Source organism: Eublepharis macularius, chromosome 3, assembly GCF_028583425.1.
Source record: "Eublepharis macularius isolate TG4126 chromosome 3, MPM_Emac_v1.0, whole genome shotgun sequence".
Classification (NCBI taxonomy): domain Eukaryota; kingdom Metazoa; phylum Chordata; class Lepidosauria; order Squamata; family Eublepharidae; genus Eublepharis; species Eublepharis macularius.
Genome location: NC_072792.1, coordinates 103739345 through 103757104, shown reverse-complemented (window position 1 = coordinate 103757104; position 17760 = coordinate 103739345). Strand labels below are relative to the sequence as shown.

The window sequence follows — 17760 nt, the reverse complement described above, 5'->3', positions numbered from 1 at the left end:
ATGAAGCTATCAGGATCACCTCTGCCCTCTGATCTTGTATCTTCCGGAGTAGCCTGGAGATCGTTGGAATAGGCGGGAAGGCATACAGTAGTCCCCGTGGCCACTGTGAGGTTAGCGTGTCAGTGCCTTCTGCCTTCGGATGGAAATACCTTGAAAGGAACCGTGGAACTTGATGGTTCAGATATGAGGCAAACAGATCCACCTCCGGTGTCCCAAAGTGGTTTGCTATGAGACAGAACATCTCCCTGTTGAGAGGCCATTCCCCCGGATGGAGAGACTCTCAACTCAGCCAGTCTGCTTGGACATTGTGTATTCCCCTGATATGTTCCGCCTGAATTGACAGAAGTTTGGACTCTGCCCAGTTGATAATCCTGTGTGACTCCTGTTGTAACTGCAAGGATCTGGTTGCCCCCTGCTTGTTGATGTAGGTTTTTGCAGTGATGTTGTCTGTGCGAATCAGAACATGGTTCCGTGATATCTGTTCTCTGAAGTGTGTTAGTGCCAGGTAAATGGCCCCCATTTCCAGTACGTTGTTTGGTAGCCTTTTTTCCTTCATGGACCACTGTCCCTGGATCGGTGTCCCATTTAGTGTGGCACCCCATCCTATCAAGCTGGCATCCATAAAGATCTGAGTAAGACGTGGTGTGAGGAAGCTCTTGCCCTGTTGAAAGTTGGACTCGACAATTCACCATAGCAAACTGTCCTTGACTGGTTGTGGGACATGTATCCTGATAGTTTGTCTCCGTGCTATTTGAAACTGAAAAAGTCTTAGAAGAAACTGTAATGGTCTGATGTGAAAACGACCCCAGGATATGGCTTCTGCACTTGTTACCAGTAAACCTAGTAACTTGGACAGTTCCATGAGGAGTGAGGAAGACTGTCTGATAATTGCTGACACTAGATGTTTGGTCTTGAGAGCCTTGTCCTTGGGCAAGAAGAAGCATCACTTCTCTGTATCTATTAATACGCCTAGGCATCCCAATCGCTGTGACAGTTTAAGAGAGCACTTGGTTGTGTTGATCAGAAAACCATGCTTCTCCAGAAATTGGATTATGAACGAGATGTTTCAAATAGAGGTTTCTCTGCTGCTCGATCTTATCAATAAGTTGTCTAAGTAGGAATGTTTTTGGAGTCCCATTTCTCGAAGTCTGATTACTGGAAATACCAGGAGCTTGGTAAAAAAACCCCTAGGTGCAGTCAACAACCAAAGGGCATTGCTCGAAAATGGAAATGTTCGTTCTCCACGCAGAAATGCAGGAACTGTCTGTGAGCTGGGGTGATGGGCACATGTATGTACGCCTCTGTCAAGTCTATGGAGGTCAGAAATTCCCCTGGCTGAAGAGCCTCAGCTATTAATCACAGCATCTCCATTCTGAAGTGACGTAACTTGATGAAATGGTTCACATACTTCAGATCCAGTATTGATCTCCAGTCCCTGTTCCTCTTGGGAACCATGAAGAAGATTGAGTATACACACCCCTTCCTCTTTCATTGTAGGGAACTGGTTTGACAGCTTTGATATCCACTAGGTGACGTATGGCCTTGATGGTAATAGCCCATCTGTGAGGATCCTCTTTTAGGGATGATTTTAGGAATTGCTCCGGTGGAAAGGAGATGAATTCTATGGAATAGCCATTGGATACTACTTCTCTGGCCCAGTCGTCCACCTTGGATTCCGCCCATGTCTTTTGGAAGAAAAGTAGTCACCCTCCCACCGGAGCGTTTTGCATGCCAGGGCTTCTGCCCTTTGTCATCTGAGTCGAGCCTGCTGTTGCAATTCACTTGCTGTCAGTGAGCCCTGGGCTGGAAGGATTCCTTTTGTGTTTGAATTTTTGTGAAGTTCCAGGAGCGTTTTGGATCTTGACGTGTTCTGGGAAGTGTATGCTGTGATCTAGAGGGTTGAGATCCGAATGTTTGCCTCTCAGACTGCTTCAGAGATATTGGCATGGGTTTCTTCTTGTCTTTGGTTTCAACTAGGATTTTTTCAAGTTGTTCACCAAAAAGTTTTCCTCCTTGAAATGGGTATGACATTAGGATGACTTTTGCTTGGATGTCTGACAGCCAGGCTCTGAGCCACAGTAGGCATCTGGCCACCATAGTGGAAGCCATGGCTCTGGAGGAAAAAGATAATGCATCCAGGGTGGCATCAGCTGAAAAGGTTCTGGCTTTGAGAATTCTACTGGCCCCTTCCAGGAGGCATTTGTTGTTCCCTGGAAGTAATTGTATCCGTCTCCTGGACCAGACCACTGAAGCTCTCAAGACGATCAATGCAACAGTGGAGGCCTTGATAGCCATGGATATTGCTTCATGAGCTCTCTTTAGGACCACATCTCCTTTCTTGTCTAGATTGTCTCTAATAGTACCTTGTCCATCTTCAGAGAGTAAACCCTGTAACTGCAGTGCTGCCACCGGAGCATCAATGACAGGTACCTGCAACAACTCATTAACAAAGTTAGGTAAGGTGTACAGTTTTTTAAGAGCATTGAGAAAGTGTTTGCATGCTGCTGGCATGGGCCACTCTGCCTTTAGTTGGTGCTCAAAGTATTCTGGGAATGGAAACACTTTGGCTTTTCCTTCAGCTCTAGGAAAAAATTCCCTATTCTTTTTGGGTCTACCTTTGGATCCCTCGGCCTTGGACTTCTCCTTGTCTCCCAAACGTACTTCCTGAAGGTCTAGGGCTGATAGGGTTTTTGATAGGGGGTACTGATAATCCTCCACCTGAAATAGCCTATTAGACTGTTCAGCACTGGGAGCCTCCTCCTCCTCCTCTAACAAGAACTCCCCTTCATCTGAAGCCTCACTAGGAGAGGAATCCCCCAGGACAATCTGAGAGACTTATCTAGGGATGAGGTCTGGGGGTTCTTTCTTACAGCTTTGGTTGGCCACGGACCTCCTTGATCTCTACTTCCCCTTGAGGAAGTAGAGATCCCAGGTGCTGGTGAGGAGGAAGTGTTCTTAGACAAAGGTGCCTCTGAATTACAAATGGACAATATCTCCTCTCTCATTGTCTGTCTGATGGCAGATAGACATTCTGGAGGCAATACAGACTGTGAAGCACTTACGTGGACTTCCTGTGCCGCCCAGCTGGAGCTCTGCGTGCTCGGGTTGTTGTTTTGCTGATCTTCTCCCACCGGGAGGTTGGCAAGCACGTCGTTACTCGCAGGCAAGAAATCAACAGCCGTGTCTTTGAATCCCGCCAAAACTGAGCTCCGCTGAATGGTGTTGGTCTTCGCTGACTGGCTGTGATGAAGACTACTAACGGTCTCCATCTTGGAAAGTCGGGGCCGTTTATATGGCCGAGAATCTGCTGCCACCGCTTGCTGGCCAGGGAGCTGCTCAGCCCTGTGAGGCATGCTGGCGCTGGCTGGATCTGTTCCTGCCGCCAGAAGGATGGCTCCCTGGGAACAGTCCAAGGCCCTCTCCATAAAACTCTCTTCAGAGTCCAATCAAAAAGAGTCCAGTAGCACCCTTAAGACTAACCAACTTTATTGTTGTATAAGCTTTCAAGAATCACAGTTCTCTTTGTCAGATGCATGGAGGGCAAGAAGAAACTGGTCAGATATATAGGTGGAGAGGGGAGGGAGGAGTAGATGCAAACAGTAGCTTCTTATATGGAGATCAGTTTGCTTCTGTTAAGGAAGTCAGTTACTTCTGATAATGAGATAACCATTCATAGTCTCTATTCAATTCCAGCTTGACTGAGTCAAATTTACATATGAATTCCAATTCAGCAGCTTCCCGTTGGATTTTGTTTTTGAAAGGTTTCTGTTGAACTACAGTGACCTTTAAGTCCTTAATGGAATGTCCTGGTAGATTGAAGTGTTCTCCCACTGGTTTCTGGATGTTGCCATTTTTAATGTCAGATTTGTGTCCATTTATTCTTTTGCGCAGAGGTTGGCTGGTTTGTCCAATGTACAGAGCAGATGGACATTGTTGGCACGAGGGCATATATCATATTGGAGGATGAGCAGTTGTAAGAGCCAGAGACAGTGTAGTTGACACCATTGGGTCCTGTTTTAAAACTCTTTATTCCCCATGCTCCTTTGTCATATCGCTGCTGACGTCAATGACAGATTTTATATATATATAAGTAAGCAGAGAGAAAAAAATGATCTGTGATCAGATGAAAGCACTTCGGGCAGCAAGTGTTAGTGCACTGTTTCTACAAACAAGAATCTAGTCTTGCATATATCAATCACAAGTGAACACGGAGTCAATTTGAACTTGAAATAATAGCAACTAGTTAAGCCTTTTTATTACTTCTGACTGGAATTCGTACCCACTTGTTTAAACGGTCCCACTTGTTACTGTTTGATCTATTTTTGATCTGACTGTATTACTTTTTAAAAAATTGTGATTTGTTTGTGGGTTCCCACCTCTGACGATGAAATCGCACCAGAGATGCTACCCCATGTGGATAATTTGTTAGGCACTCCTGTGCTGCAGAAACATTAAAATGGTGTTATGTCCTGTAGCATGAAAGTGCAAAATCTGAAATTTAATTAAATGTAAAATAGGGAGAAATAGTCCTTCTGAAATGGAGGACAAAAGAAATGAAGCAACAGAACAATTACCAAGAGCAGCAGACTATATATTAATATTCAGTAGAAAATGCTATTACAAAATTTGTCCATTATTATCAATATGTGCTCTCTTTTCTTCCCTCCTGCCACCAATCCTATATGTAACTGGAACAACGTATCTATTCCTTCAAAAACTATTAAAATAGTCCATCTTTAATTCAGACTAGAAATGGGCACAAACCAGAAAAAAACCGAACCATGCAGTTTGTGGTTCGTCACATTTTATGAACCACGAACTTTCATGAACCTGCCCCGGTTCACGAATTGGTTCGTTTTGGTTCATGCAAATGTCACTTCTGGGCCAGCAAATCACTACTTCCGAGTCAGCAGGAGGTCACTTCTGGGTCAGCAAAAGGTCTGCAGGAAGTCCACCCTCTTTTGCCTAGGAAACTGATTGATCGGCGCCAGGCTGTCTGCAGTGATGAACTGAAAAACGAAACAGCCTAAAGTTCGTGGCGGTTCATCAGAAATAGGATCTGACAAACCGCTGATTTGAAGGCATATATTCTGTTATACGCAATTAGGGTTGACTATCTTCCAAAATTGCCATCAACTTACTTGGTATATAATAAGCAAAATATGCTATGAAGTTTTAGATTTAGTATTTATAACAAATAAAATTAGGTTAAGAGGTAAACAAATTAATTAAAATAGCAATCTATGAGGCTAATAGCTACCTAGAATCAGTAAATGCTGGAATCAAAATATCTGGAATTCCCCCCTCAGATAGAGCATACATCCGAAGGTCACTCTTTGGTAATTTACTAAGATCCAACTTATTTTTCAAAATATTATGTTTTTCTTTATGAAATACCATTTTTCTTAGAAACTCTTTATTATATTGTGTGCAAAATTGCTGATAGAGGGGAAAACTTTTTTTATTTTTTTCAATCGTCTATATATTTGATTACTTCTCTTCATCAGATGCATGGAGGGCCAACACAAACTGGTCAAATAGAGGAGGAGAGGGGAGGGGGGTGTCAGGATCTCATTGGCAGAGTTCTTCACCTGAACAATGTGGTGTCTTTCTTATACATCATGTCTAGAATTTGCTATGTTAAACTGTATAGCCGTCTAGTTTATTCCTTTCCATGTTTTGAGTACTGAACGACAGTTACGCCATGTTAATGTATTAGTTGTTAGCCTCTCCTTTCTTCCAGGCACAGCTCCTTCCATGGGAGAGAATGCAAGTTTATCTTATGTCTGCAGCTCCGACCTTGAGGTTCCCGCTTCCTCGTCTCCACACTCTCAGCGCTGGGAACTTTGAGGGGGGAGGATGGGAACCCAAGGGTTGAAATGTAATTGCTTTCATCAGGTACCTCATTCCTAGCAAAGTCTATGGTCGGCCAGAACGGTCTAAGTTCCGGAATGTGGACCCAGGGCCTGTATGCTGTTTTCTAATAAACCAGTGGAAACAATAAATATACCCAGGTTGCTTGGAAACCCAGAATTATTGTGATTAAAAGAGCCTTAACTATAAAGCTGGAGGAGGTGTCCTGCAATTGTGAATTAAAACGAAATCTCAAAAACTAGGGGATTCTGTATACGATCCATTATAAACAAACTCCATGGACCGAAGTTCTCTCAAGAGTTAATTTCCCCCTCACATCTCCTCCCGGCCAATCCAACTCTTTGTGCATGCCCCAAAGAGGGGAAGCAAAGACAATCACTGATAACTTCTCTGTTCGGGCAAGAGAAGGGGGGCGCCAGGAGTAACCAAGCAACCCTCCAGCCAATCAGACAGAGGAGGTGGAGAGATCGGGAAAAAAGCAACGTAGGGAACGAGGGGGAGCGAATACCCACAAGAAAAACATCCCAACCGGCAAAAAGAGACTGGTTTAAGGGGGGTGCTCCGTCGTATAGCAATAACCACTCCACGAATCACTTTCATTCTCAAGAGAGTCTACATTTACTTCAAATGCAGACCTGGAAGTCAACAATGAAAGCACCTGACTCACTCTATATATGTTTTATGTCATATATCTATGAAGGGGGAAGAGTGTGGCCATTAAAAACTCCTATTCAATCCTGGGGAGGTTCTAGAGTCTTTGACCAAAGGCAACCAATTTCAAACAACTATACCCCCAATGCTATTCTGATAGCCTTTACAATAGACCATATACAACCAGACAGCAAACAAAATGACAATCTGCATAAACAGTTCAAACAGTGGATTATAATTCAGAATGCTATGATCAAGGCAACGACAGACTGTGAATTTTCTGCTAGATACCACCATCTGAAACCAAAAACATTGTCAGCTAAAACCAAAGTGTACTTCCACAGAAGCTTTGTCTCAACGTACACCTCCACCAGGATAACCATGGAATGCTGGGGATCAGTTCCATACAAAGTAACAAACCACAAAAGATCTGCACTTCTACACCTTACACAACTGCAAAACAAGGAGGATCTTATGAACTCTAACCACAAACACCCAAAATCTTCTGCTCTACCTAACTGGCAGGACCTTTTGTTGACAGCTGTCCAACACACCCCACGAAAAAAGAATGAGGTGGAGGGAGCTCTTGGAGGTGGCAGAATGTCAGGATCTCATTGGCAGAGTTCTTCACCTGAACAATGTGGTCTTTCTTATACATCATGTCTAGAATTTGCTATGTTAAACTGTATAGCCGTCTAGTTTATTCCTTTCCATGTTTTGAGTACTGAACGACAGTTACGCCATTTTAATGTATTAGTTGTTAGCCTCTCCTTTCTTCCAGGCACAGCTCCTTCCATGGGAGAGAATGCAAGTTTATCTTATGTCTGCAGCTCCGACCTTGAGGTTCCCGCTTCCTCGTCTCCACACTCTCAGCGCTGGGAACTTTGAGGGGGGAGGATGGGAACCCAAGGGTTGAAATGTAATTGCTTTCATCAGGTACCTCATTCCTAGCAAAGTCTATGGTCGGCCAGAACGGTCTAAGTTCTGGAATGTGGACCCAGGGCCTGTATGCTATTTTCTAATAAACCTTTTGAAATCAAGAGACTCTGTCGTCTTGCAGAAGGGAAGAAGGCAGTAGCTAGCCGACTGGAATGCCACAGTCTGACAGGGGGGAGGGGAGATGCAAACAACTCCTTTGATATGGAGATGCAAACAGCTCCTTTTGATGTGGGGATCAGTTTGCTTCTGTAAAGGTTCAAAGGAGTTTGCTGTGTTAGTCTGTAGTAGCAAAATCAAAGAGTCCAGCAGCACCTCCAAGAACAACCAATTCCACTGCAGCACAAGCCCTCGAGAACCACACCTCTCCCCGCCAGATGCATCTGACAAAGAGAACTGTGGTCCCTGAAAGCCCACGCCAGGTGCCACTGGACTCTCCCTGACCCCGCCTATGTAAAGGAAATTAGTTACCTGTGATAATGAGATAACCATTCATAGTCCCTATTCAGTCCCAGCTTGACGGAGTCAAATTTACATATGAATTCCAATTCAGCAGCTTCCCGTTGGATTTTGTTTTTGAAAGGTTTCTGTTGAACTACAGTGACCTTTAAGTCTTTGATGGAATGTCCTGGTAGATTGAAGTGTTTTCCATAGGCGGGATAGGGGAGAGTCCAGTGGCACCTGGCGGGGAGGGCTGTGGTTCTCGAGGGCTTGTGCTGCAGTTTCCAACCGCACTTGACCAAGGATCTCTTCACTCTCCAGAGCTACCTCCCTGTTTGACTGGGTAGGGAAAATCTCCTCTCCTTAGAATATATATTCCCTTTCTATGGCCCATTTGGGAGTCTGCACCTACTTCCCAAACTTCCTTGCCAAACTCCCTATTCTGTTGGTGGTAAACAGCTCTCTGTTAGGGCTCTGTCTCCCAGCTCTTCACACCTGATCTCTCTCTCTGCTAGAACTGAAAAAAGACTCTCCTCTTTCCAGCTCATGCTACTCAATCAGATCCCATGGAATAGCCTGTCACTCAAAGCTCTCTGATTCTGTGAGGGATTGACCCTAAATAGTCCTGCAGGTATGTGTACAGCACTTCCAGGCTTTTTTAAAATGTGCAATCCGTCACAGATCACAACAAGGAAAGCTGGCAAATGCAGAGTTTTCAGCAAAAAGGTTTAAAAAAAACTGTAAAACTGGGTGTGTTCTCCTGATCCCTTGTAAGAATCTCACTGGAAAGGAAAAATGTGGTTGCTAAGGAAATCAGAAAGAAAAAATGGCTCCTACTGCTGATGGTGGTAAGCAACCGAACACAAAAACATTCTGATTTTTCAGGGAGTGTTTTTCATAGCACCTAAGAATGTTGGATTTGTGTTTATTGATTCAGCAATTTTGCAACAACCCAAAACAGCAATTTCTGTGCATTTTTTTTAGTTTAGGAATTTCAGGATCACACCTCTAGTTAACAACTGCTTAAGAACAGAGTAGACTAAGATAAAGGTTTTATATTTTTAAAATCTGTAGTCTTTCAGTAGCTTTTTAATTTTTATTTTACTATTATACCCTGCACTTCTCCCCCGTGGGGACCCAAAGCAGCTTACATGATTCTCCTTACTTCCAATTTTATCCTCACAACAATCCTGTGACGGACATTAGGCTGAGAGCATGTGACTGGCCCAAAGTAACCCAGGGAGCTTCCATTACAGAATAGGGATTTGAACCTGGATCTCTCAGATGCTAGTCTGACACTCTAACCACTACACTACACTGACTCTCTTCATTCATTTTGCCCTTTACTCCCTCCCTTCTCTTAGGGAAGTGGCACTAATCCAAACTCTAATAATCAGGATGGGGACATCTCCAAATATATCACTGTCCCTCGCATTGCTGCAGTGGCAGGGAAAAACAGGAACAAGACGGTTGAGAGCATGCTAGAGATTAAGGCGCTTTTCAGAGCTTTAGTCATTTTGCTCTTGGCGGTTCTTGTCCCCCCCCCCACAAGCTGTGATCAGAGGTACTCTGACTGGGCTGTCTTTGGGAAATGCTGCTCAACACCTATTGGGATGGGATGGAGTGTTTTGATGACAAGAATGTCCCTCTTCTAATTATGGCTAGAAAATGAAATGGAGAAGCTGCCTTGAGCAACCAGTTTCAGAGACAAAAAAAACACAAAGTGTATTCAATACTCTTTTGCCCTTCCTTTTCCAGTCAGGCTGTTCTTAGCAGCACTCTTACACTCTCCCCAACCATAATCTGATGAGGAATTGGCTAGCTTTGAAATACACTGCACCAATAACTATCAGGGTGGGGTAGAGTTTTCTGAAGATAGCAGAGTCTCTGTCTGATTAGGGTTAGAAGAAAGGAGGATGGACAGCAAACCAGATGGGACAGCTAAAAAAAAGCTAGGGAGCCAAGGGACTACAAGTACTGCCTTCTCCTCATGGTGCTTTAGGTGCCATGGCAGCTTTTAGGAGCCATGTGCAGGCCATGGTCAGTTCATACATTCAAGCATCAATTGTGCCATAATCATATGATATACATGCATGTGTGAACCAGACCCTGAGATTTTTCTTCTTTTTCTCCACAAGCATATACAAGCATGCCAAGTAATATTTTAAAAGGACATTTTTTGTTAATGAACTGCAGCTACACTCACCTCAGCATTTTGATGCATTGTTTCCTTTATCTAAGGAAGGACAGCAACCACATTCCAAAAGGTGCTTGTGCTGTTATCTAGTCTGACCATACATTGTTCATGCATGTAAACAAATACATAGACTACAAAGAATGCATGTACCCCAGTAGCAAGTCCTATACCAGAGTTTCTAGTTATATGCCTTGTCTCCCAATTTCCATTACTTTTCTGCAAGATAATTTGTGTCTACGTCACTGATGAAAGAAGTCACCAATTGTCATGCTTCATTACAGAGAAAAAGAGAGAGATGTACTAATGGTTGAACACACTATAAGATGTGGGCAATTAGAGAAGCTGACAGAGATATGGTGAGTGATAGTAAAGGCCCCATTCCCAAGGAATTTAAAAGCAAAAATAATAAAACATAGACCCATTACAAGCAGCAGAGGCAGAAGTGGCGCAAGACAGAAAAGAGAGAGACTGCCACAGGCTGGAGAGGTCCACTTACTGACGCTGCCACAGACTGCCATGCAGTATTCCTCAGTGTCAAAGTTGTTTCGGTTTCCACCACATCCGCCGTAAAAGAATGGTGCACATTTTCCTTCAGTCACATCAAAGTACCAGCGGGAGATCATTGCTCGGCAAGGACCAGTCTCAGCTTGTTCAGAGCACACCTCTAATTATAGGAGATGTGGAGGAACTACATTTAGCATGAAATTGCAACTGTTGTGCTATTTCACATACCTTTATATACATAGCCTTAGGTTGTTCTAGGTTGGGGGTATATCTGGGACATGTGAACATTCCTTAATCTATTGAAAAACCTACCACTTTAAGTTCTCCTTTTTTGAACAGGACTCCAACCAAGCCATCATGTTCTCAACTCAGTCCATGTGCCTGAAACCCATCAGGCAGGACCTGACCTTAGCCGTTGTCATCTCAGAAGTGAGGAAATGCTTGTGCAAGAACTCATTACAAAATCTCAAATCAAAAATTAAAAAAAAATGTGATTTAAGCATGCCTACAGGATTTATACTACTGGTGCATAAAATAATGTCAGAAATTCCTCTTGATACAGGATGGCAGAAACTCTATACAACTTAAACTGTGCTTGAAGGGCTTATATTGGATTTAAGAATCACTCAGGCATTACATTCCTGTGAATGAAAGCGGATCATACAGAGCAGGCTGTGAATCTACAAGTGTTGAGAAGCTTTTGTGATTTTCTCTAAACAGAAAATTATGTGTAGAAACTGTATTCATATACAGATTCAGTTACTCACCAGTGTACATGATCTGTAGTCAGTTACCAATAATGTTCCAAACAGGAAAATATAGATATATGTGTATATATGCACAGCTTATTTTATAAACTGTTTTCTAGTTACTAGTTCATAATCTATTAGCCAAGATGTATTTTAAGCCATTTGCATTTAACCTCTGGTGAACAAACCCAATTTTACCACTCTACTTAAATAATGCCTCTAAGATCATGGGCCACTGACTAAATCAGGAATTCTTCCCCAAGATATATGTCTTGCCCCATACTTCCTTTCATAGAACTTGTTTGCTTTTAAATTTCTGTAGAATAACAAGCATCTTAGCAAACACATATGCTAACTTTAACTATAAAATTAAAGGAATAGTTCTTATAAAATGAGCACCATCAATATAGCTAGATCTCATCATGGCCAAATCTATGGATTCTTGTATTTGGAGACTGGAGCCATGAACAGACTAGACAGATCTTTCCACAAACCTGAAAAATATCCCAGGTTTGCAAGAAATCTGAAAAACAAAATAAAAACAAAACTACTGGGGAGCTAGTCCCCCACCCATAACAGAAGTAGAACCTGCAGCTATAAGAAACAAACATCCTCAGTAGTTGTTACTAGGCAACCACAGTATTATTCAAGCCATAGTCTTCAAGCCATGGTTTCTGTTAGTAAAAGGCAGGGAGAGGGGAAAGGCTCTTTCAAGGACTGTTTTTGGCCTTTGAGAGAGGACCTATCAGGTCCAGGCCTGGCAGAAGCCACCAGGGTGACTTGATACTACATGACTTCTTGAATGACTTACCCAGGACTGGCTGTTTGCTACTGTTTAACATCAGCCACTCCACTAAAGCCCATGTGTCATAGTGGTTAGAGTTTCAGGTTAGATTCCAGGAGACCCAAGTTCAAACCTCCACACTGCCATGCAGGGTCTCTGGGTGAACTGGGGACAGTCATAACCTCTCAGTCTAACTTACTACACAGGATTGTTGTGAGGACAGAATGGAAGAGAATGACATAAGAAGCTCTGATTTCCCATTGTGGAGCAAGGCAGGGTATCGATAAAGTAACTAAGTCATAAATACAATTTATTACAAGATTGGGGTTGTAGATAAAAGGTAGGTTTGGCTGATGGGTGGGAAGGAGAGAAAGAAGCAGGGAAAGGTGAGGATTTGGGGAGTTGCCAGATGGAGGGAAAGAGGGAATGGTGTTGGGAAGGGGATATAGGGGGAAATGAGGTCCCCCTGCAAGTTTTTGCAGGTCACCCACTGTACCCCAGGTGCACAGTTTTGCCAGGTAGAGGCTGCCAGGGGAAAGGAAAACAGGGGTGCAGATAACGGTAGCTTGGCTGGTGGGTAGGAATGAGGGAAGGAAGCAGGATAAGGTGAGAGGTATGGGGTTTTCAGGGAAGAGAAAGAGCAAATAGTGTGGGGAGGAATTAAATGCCCCCCATAAATCTCTGCAGGCCCACCTATTGTATAATTTCATTATCCTCTCCAGTTTGAAAACAAGAAATTTTTATAGATAGAGCACAAACATTTTTTTCAATTAGTTCTATCAACACCCTCTTCCAAGAAACTTGATATACACCAGTTTCCCCCAGTCTACTTTGCTCTCATGACAAGCTTGTGAGATAGGATAGGTTGAAAGAATCTGATTGGCCCAAGATCACCCAGTAAGATTAATTAAGTTTAATTCTCAGTAGTTTCAGAGCAGGGCAGTCTTTGTGGATGAGAAGACATATTCTAGCTCTTGTTTGCAATCAGGGTTCTCTTGAAGAGCAGCAGTAAGAAGTGCTACTCTTTAGCTTCCTGATTGAGGCTACACCTTGGAAATGTTGCTGTTCTTCCAATCTAGAATTGTAACTTTGTATATGTTTACATTTATCATAGCCATTGGTATAAAAGCAACTGCTATACTTAAATCTTTTCAAAAGAAGAAAAGCAGAAGAGAGGAACATCCTACCAGACTGGAAACTGACTTATAAGCCTGCAACAGCGCTGTGTGGGCTACCCCCCCCCCGGAAGTCAACTGTGATGTTTCCTTATGCGGGATTTTTGTTTTATGAGGGGATGGGGAGGCTGTTCCCTGAAACCACTAAAAATATAGTTAATGGTAATTTCAACTTTTCCATTCTCCATTGGTTGTAGTGTTGGGATATGTAAGAGCAGGGCATCCAAAGAGTTGCCAAAGGTTACTTCGAGGTAAGTGAATGAATCTATGCAATAACGACTAGCTAAGTTGGGCATGGATTGTAAAGCTCTGCATATTGTTTCAATAACAGGCACCCACTGCAGACATCAGGCATAGCTACCCCTCCTAAGAGTGAGCAGTCTTCACTTAAAGGAATTTGTTTATATACTGTCTGGTGTTAGGTATGTGAAGGTGGCATGACATGGTCTTTCCCTCTACTGTGTTCCATTACTGTTATGTGAAAACAGACCTCTGACAGGGCTACTGGACTAAATAAATCATTGCACTGTATGGCTGAAGTGACTGAAGGTTATTATCTGGAACCATTTCTTATTCACCTAGCTGTTGAGCAATTTTAGGCTGAAGACTGCTCCGGCGTCACTGTGAATGAGCTTCCAAATTCTAAATATATACTTGAAACCTGAAGCCAAATCTTAAATCTAACACACAAAGACAAAGCCTACTTTCAAAAGATTTTTGGAGAAAGCTGTGGAACTGGCACAGGCTTTAAGAATAAAGCTTAGGCATTAGTTACACAATAGTGGCAATGTTCTCCCTGCAGGAAATTAAAGAGAAAAAAATTAAATTTGTTTCAAGCGCAGTGCCAAAGAACAATTATTTTTACAAACACTAAAAAATTCTAACTGAAACAATTAAGACTGGATTTCAGTTCCTAACGTTTATTTTAGTCCATAGGAAGAGACTAATGAGGATATGACTTAACGAGTACAGTGAGCTTGAAATGCATGATTTCTAGGTACCATATAATATATAAAATCCATTTATTTGTATCAAATATTTATTAGCTAGTGTTACCAGAACTGCTATTGTATGGGGAAATTAGCTAGCAGTCTGGGACTAAATTTAGCGCAGATCTTAACCTCTGTATACCAGGGTCCACTTCTACTGCAGCAAGAAAAGGGAGGCAATTGCTTTAAACAAAATGTTGTTTTAATGCAATAATGTTGCGTGTACCTATATTAATACACATTCAATCAAGAACACACAAGTACTAAGAAAATAGAGCAAGGAAGAGAATAGAGCCAGTTGCATGAGCAGGTTCCCACTTGAGTACGATGGGACTGGAATGACAATACGAACCTGTCACGGTGAGGAGATAGAGATCAGCAGCCAGAGTGGAGTAGTCTAATGGCCTGCGTTAGACTAGCAGAGAGATAAGCAAGGGTGTGGATAGGAACGGCGTGCCTTGAAGCAGGGGCAGCTTGCTTAAATACCCCAAAAGAGGCTTTGAAGTGTGAGTGTTCCTAGTGCCTCTCAGGTGTAAAAACAAAAGGTTTTTATTGCTCCTATCTCTAAAACTAATGGGCCACTTTTAGAGTCAGGATGCCTGATAGTAACACCCGGGGGGGGCGGGGACAAGAAAAGAGGAAACGGGATGCTGGCTGATTGAGTGAGTTTTTCCAGGAAGCAGGAACTGTCCCGCTGGGATCTTCTCCTGGAATGCCGCAGCTGCATGGTTCTGGTGTCATTAAGTGTGTTTGGTTTGCCGGCCCTTGATGTCCATTGCCGGGGAGGCCTCCCTTGATATGCAGAGTAGGGCAAGGCTGGACGCCGCGGACGTGCTATGCGCAGGTTCACGAAATGGCTTCTTGGCTGCAAACTGCTTCTGCTGTTAGGGGCATGGCTTCTCTCTGGGCATTTCTTCCGGGCTAGATGGCAGGCTGCCCGGTAGCTGAGCAGACTCAGTGACCGTCTTTCAAGGGGTAGCTGCAAGACCGACCATGGGGGCACCCGGCTGGGCTCGGGAAGCGCCTTTCTGGCTGGCACTGGGTTGCTGACAGGGTGATACTGGGCCCAGGTGGAGCAGAGGTCCAGGGAAGCAGGTAACAACAGCAAGTACAGTTCATGGCAAAGCAGCAATCATAACAGTACAGTTCCACACAGAGTCCCTGGGCTGCGTGTGTAATGACAGCGTGGCAAAGCATAGTTTAACATTCTTGATGGCAGGCAGGGGGGGCCATAGGCAACAATAGTTACATTGAACAAAATTAAGAGCCCTATTTTTAAAGCCTAGCCACATCAGCAGAATTCTGTATTTTAACATACACTCAATGTCCTGTTCATTAATGTACCTAGTTAATATTCAGAGCAACTTCTTACTGAGACGGATGTTAAGACACATGAGTGTAAACTTAGGTCAATGTAACTTCAGAATGTAAGTGCATCCCGCTTTCTCACATTTGATTGACATGCCCCATCTTAACATCTGTGCCTTAGAGCCAAACTACACAAGACGCCATACACAAGTTCTTCACATGTCAGTTCCCGCAAGATTCCCTGGGTAGAGTAGTCTTACAAAGAACAGCCACTCACTGAAATTTTACACCATGGGAAGAGCAATGGGAGGAATTCTCTTTCTCAAAGCCTCAGCTCAGATTTTCCTCTGGTAGCCGGTGTGTGTGTGGGTGGTGGTGGGGAGACGTAACAGGAGGCAGAAAATCCAGGGCAGCTTTTTGCAAGAAAGAGAGACTCCCCCACCGCTCTTCTCCCCAACGGAGAATCACATTGCGGATTCTCTCTTTCTCTTGCAAAAAAGCTGTCCTGGATTTTCTGTCTCCTGCTAGCCCCCCCCCCCGAGCTCCCAGAGGAAAACCCGAGCTGAGGTTTTTTGAAAGAGCCCTACACTCTACAGACTTAAGCATTTCCTGCACCATTTTGTACGGAGAAGTCTATACACAATCTGGAAGAAGTACAGAATTTATCTACAAGAAGGAACTCCTTGGTGGGTGGTTCCATATGAGGTGATAGACCCGAGAGCTGTTGATAACGAAAGACAATGTTTGACTTATAAAGGAATAACTAAAATAGAAGCATCTAAACTTAGAATAAAGACGCAAGAGGAACTATCACTGAACTACGACTGGTTCCAGTATAGACAGATCAGAGATTTGTATAACTCGGACTCTGTAAAGGGAGGTATACGAATAGAGAATTCGGAACTAGAGCAGACCCTTCTTAAAGAGGACAAGAAAAGAATATCCAAGGTATACCAAGTACTGTTGAAATGGTATACTGAGGATGAGACAGTTAAAACACAAATGGTGAAATGGGCTATAAATTTTAACAAAGAGATAACAATGGAGGCATGGGAATACTTGTGGAAGACTACAATGAAGACAACGACATGTACAAATATTAAAGAGAATATCTACAAAATGATCTATCGTTGGTACATGACACCAAAGAAGATTGCGCTAGGGAATTTGAACACTTCTAATAAATGCTGGAAATGTAGGAAGCATGAGGGCTCCCTCTATCATATGTGGTGGTCGTGTGAGGTAGCTAGGCAGTACTGGGGGGAAATAATAAGAGAAATGAGTGAAATTTTACAATTTCAAATAAATAAGAACCCAGAACTCCTGCTACTAAACTTGGGAATGGAGGGAATTCCAGCCCATCATAGGACGTTGATATTTTATATGACAGCAGCAGCTAGACTTTTGTATGCGCAAAAATGGAAAGTACAAGAAGTGCCAACTATTGAAGATTGGACCTACAAATTGCTGTACATGGCAGAAATGGACAAGATGACAAGAAAACTGAGAAATCTGGACTCAGGGCAGTTTAACACAGATTGGGAGAAGCTGAAACAATATCTGGAGAAGAAATGGGAGGTGGGAGGAAAACTGTGGCAGTTTGAGAACTACTGAAGTATAATTAGATGTAGAGGGGGGTGACTTTACCGGGGGGGGGGAAGAGATAAATGTGAATTTATAAGCAGTTAGATTAACAGATTGATATATATATATAGATATATATTGGTTAATAAATAGAATATTGATAGAAAATAATTAAGGATAAGGATTAAATATACGGATTGAGTAACCAACAATATTTTCTTTCTTTGACAAGATTTGTATAATGCACCAAACTGAATGTATAGACGAGTCAAATTGATTGACTATGTGACGAGAGTTATATAGAATTACCATAAAAAGATAGAATGAGTAATACATAGAGAATAAGTCAAATTGTTTGATTTAAATGTGTAAGATTTTTATGGTTTATGATATATAGGTTTATGATATATAGAAATATTCAAAATTGGAAAATGGGATAAATTGTTTATCCAAGATGGAAACAAAGACTTACAGTTTGGGTATATAATAAGAAAAGTAGTTAAGGATGTACTGCTTAGTATAATGGAGAATATGTATTTGTTTTAGATAGAGAAATTTAATAGAAGTA

The 17760-nt window shown here is 42.7% G+C and overlaps 1 protein-coding gene across 4 annotated transcripts in view; it reads right to left on the bottom strand.

The window, feature by feature from the left end:
* APP (amyloid beta precursor protein) overlaps positions 1 to 17760 on the bottom strand; it is a 262122-nt gene that overhangs the window by 113019 nt on the left and 131343 nt on the right. For 2 of the 4 annotated variants that reach the window (XM_054973138.1, XM_054973139.1), the window contains exon 7: positions 10596 to 10763. The exons of the other annotated variants lie outside the window; for them this stretch is intronic. In XM_054973138.1, the coding sequence (XP_054829113.1) occupies positions 10596 to 10763 (168 nt within the window). The remainder of the gene's footprint in view (positions 1 to 10595; positions 10764 to 17760) is intronic. 4 annotated transcript variants of the gene reach the window in all.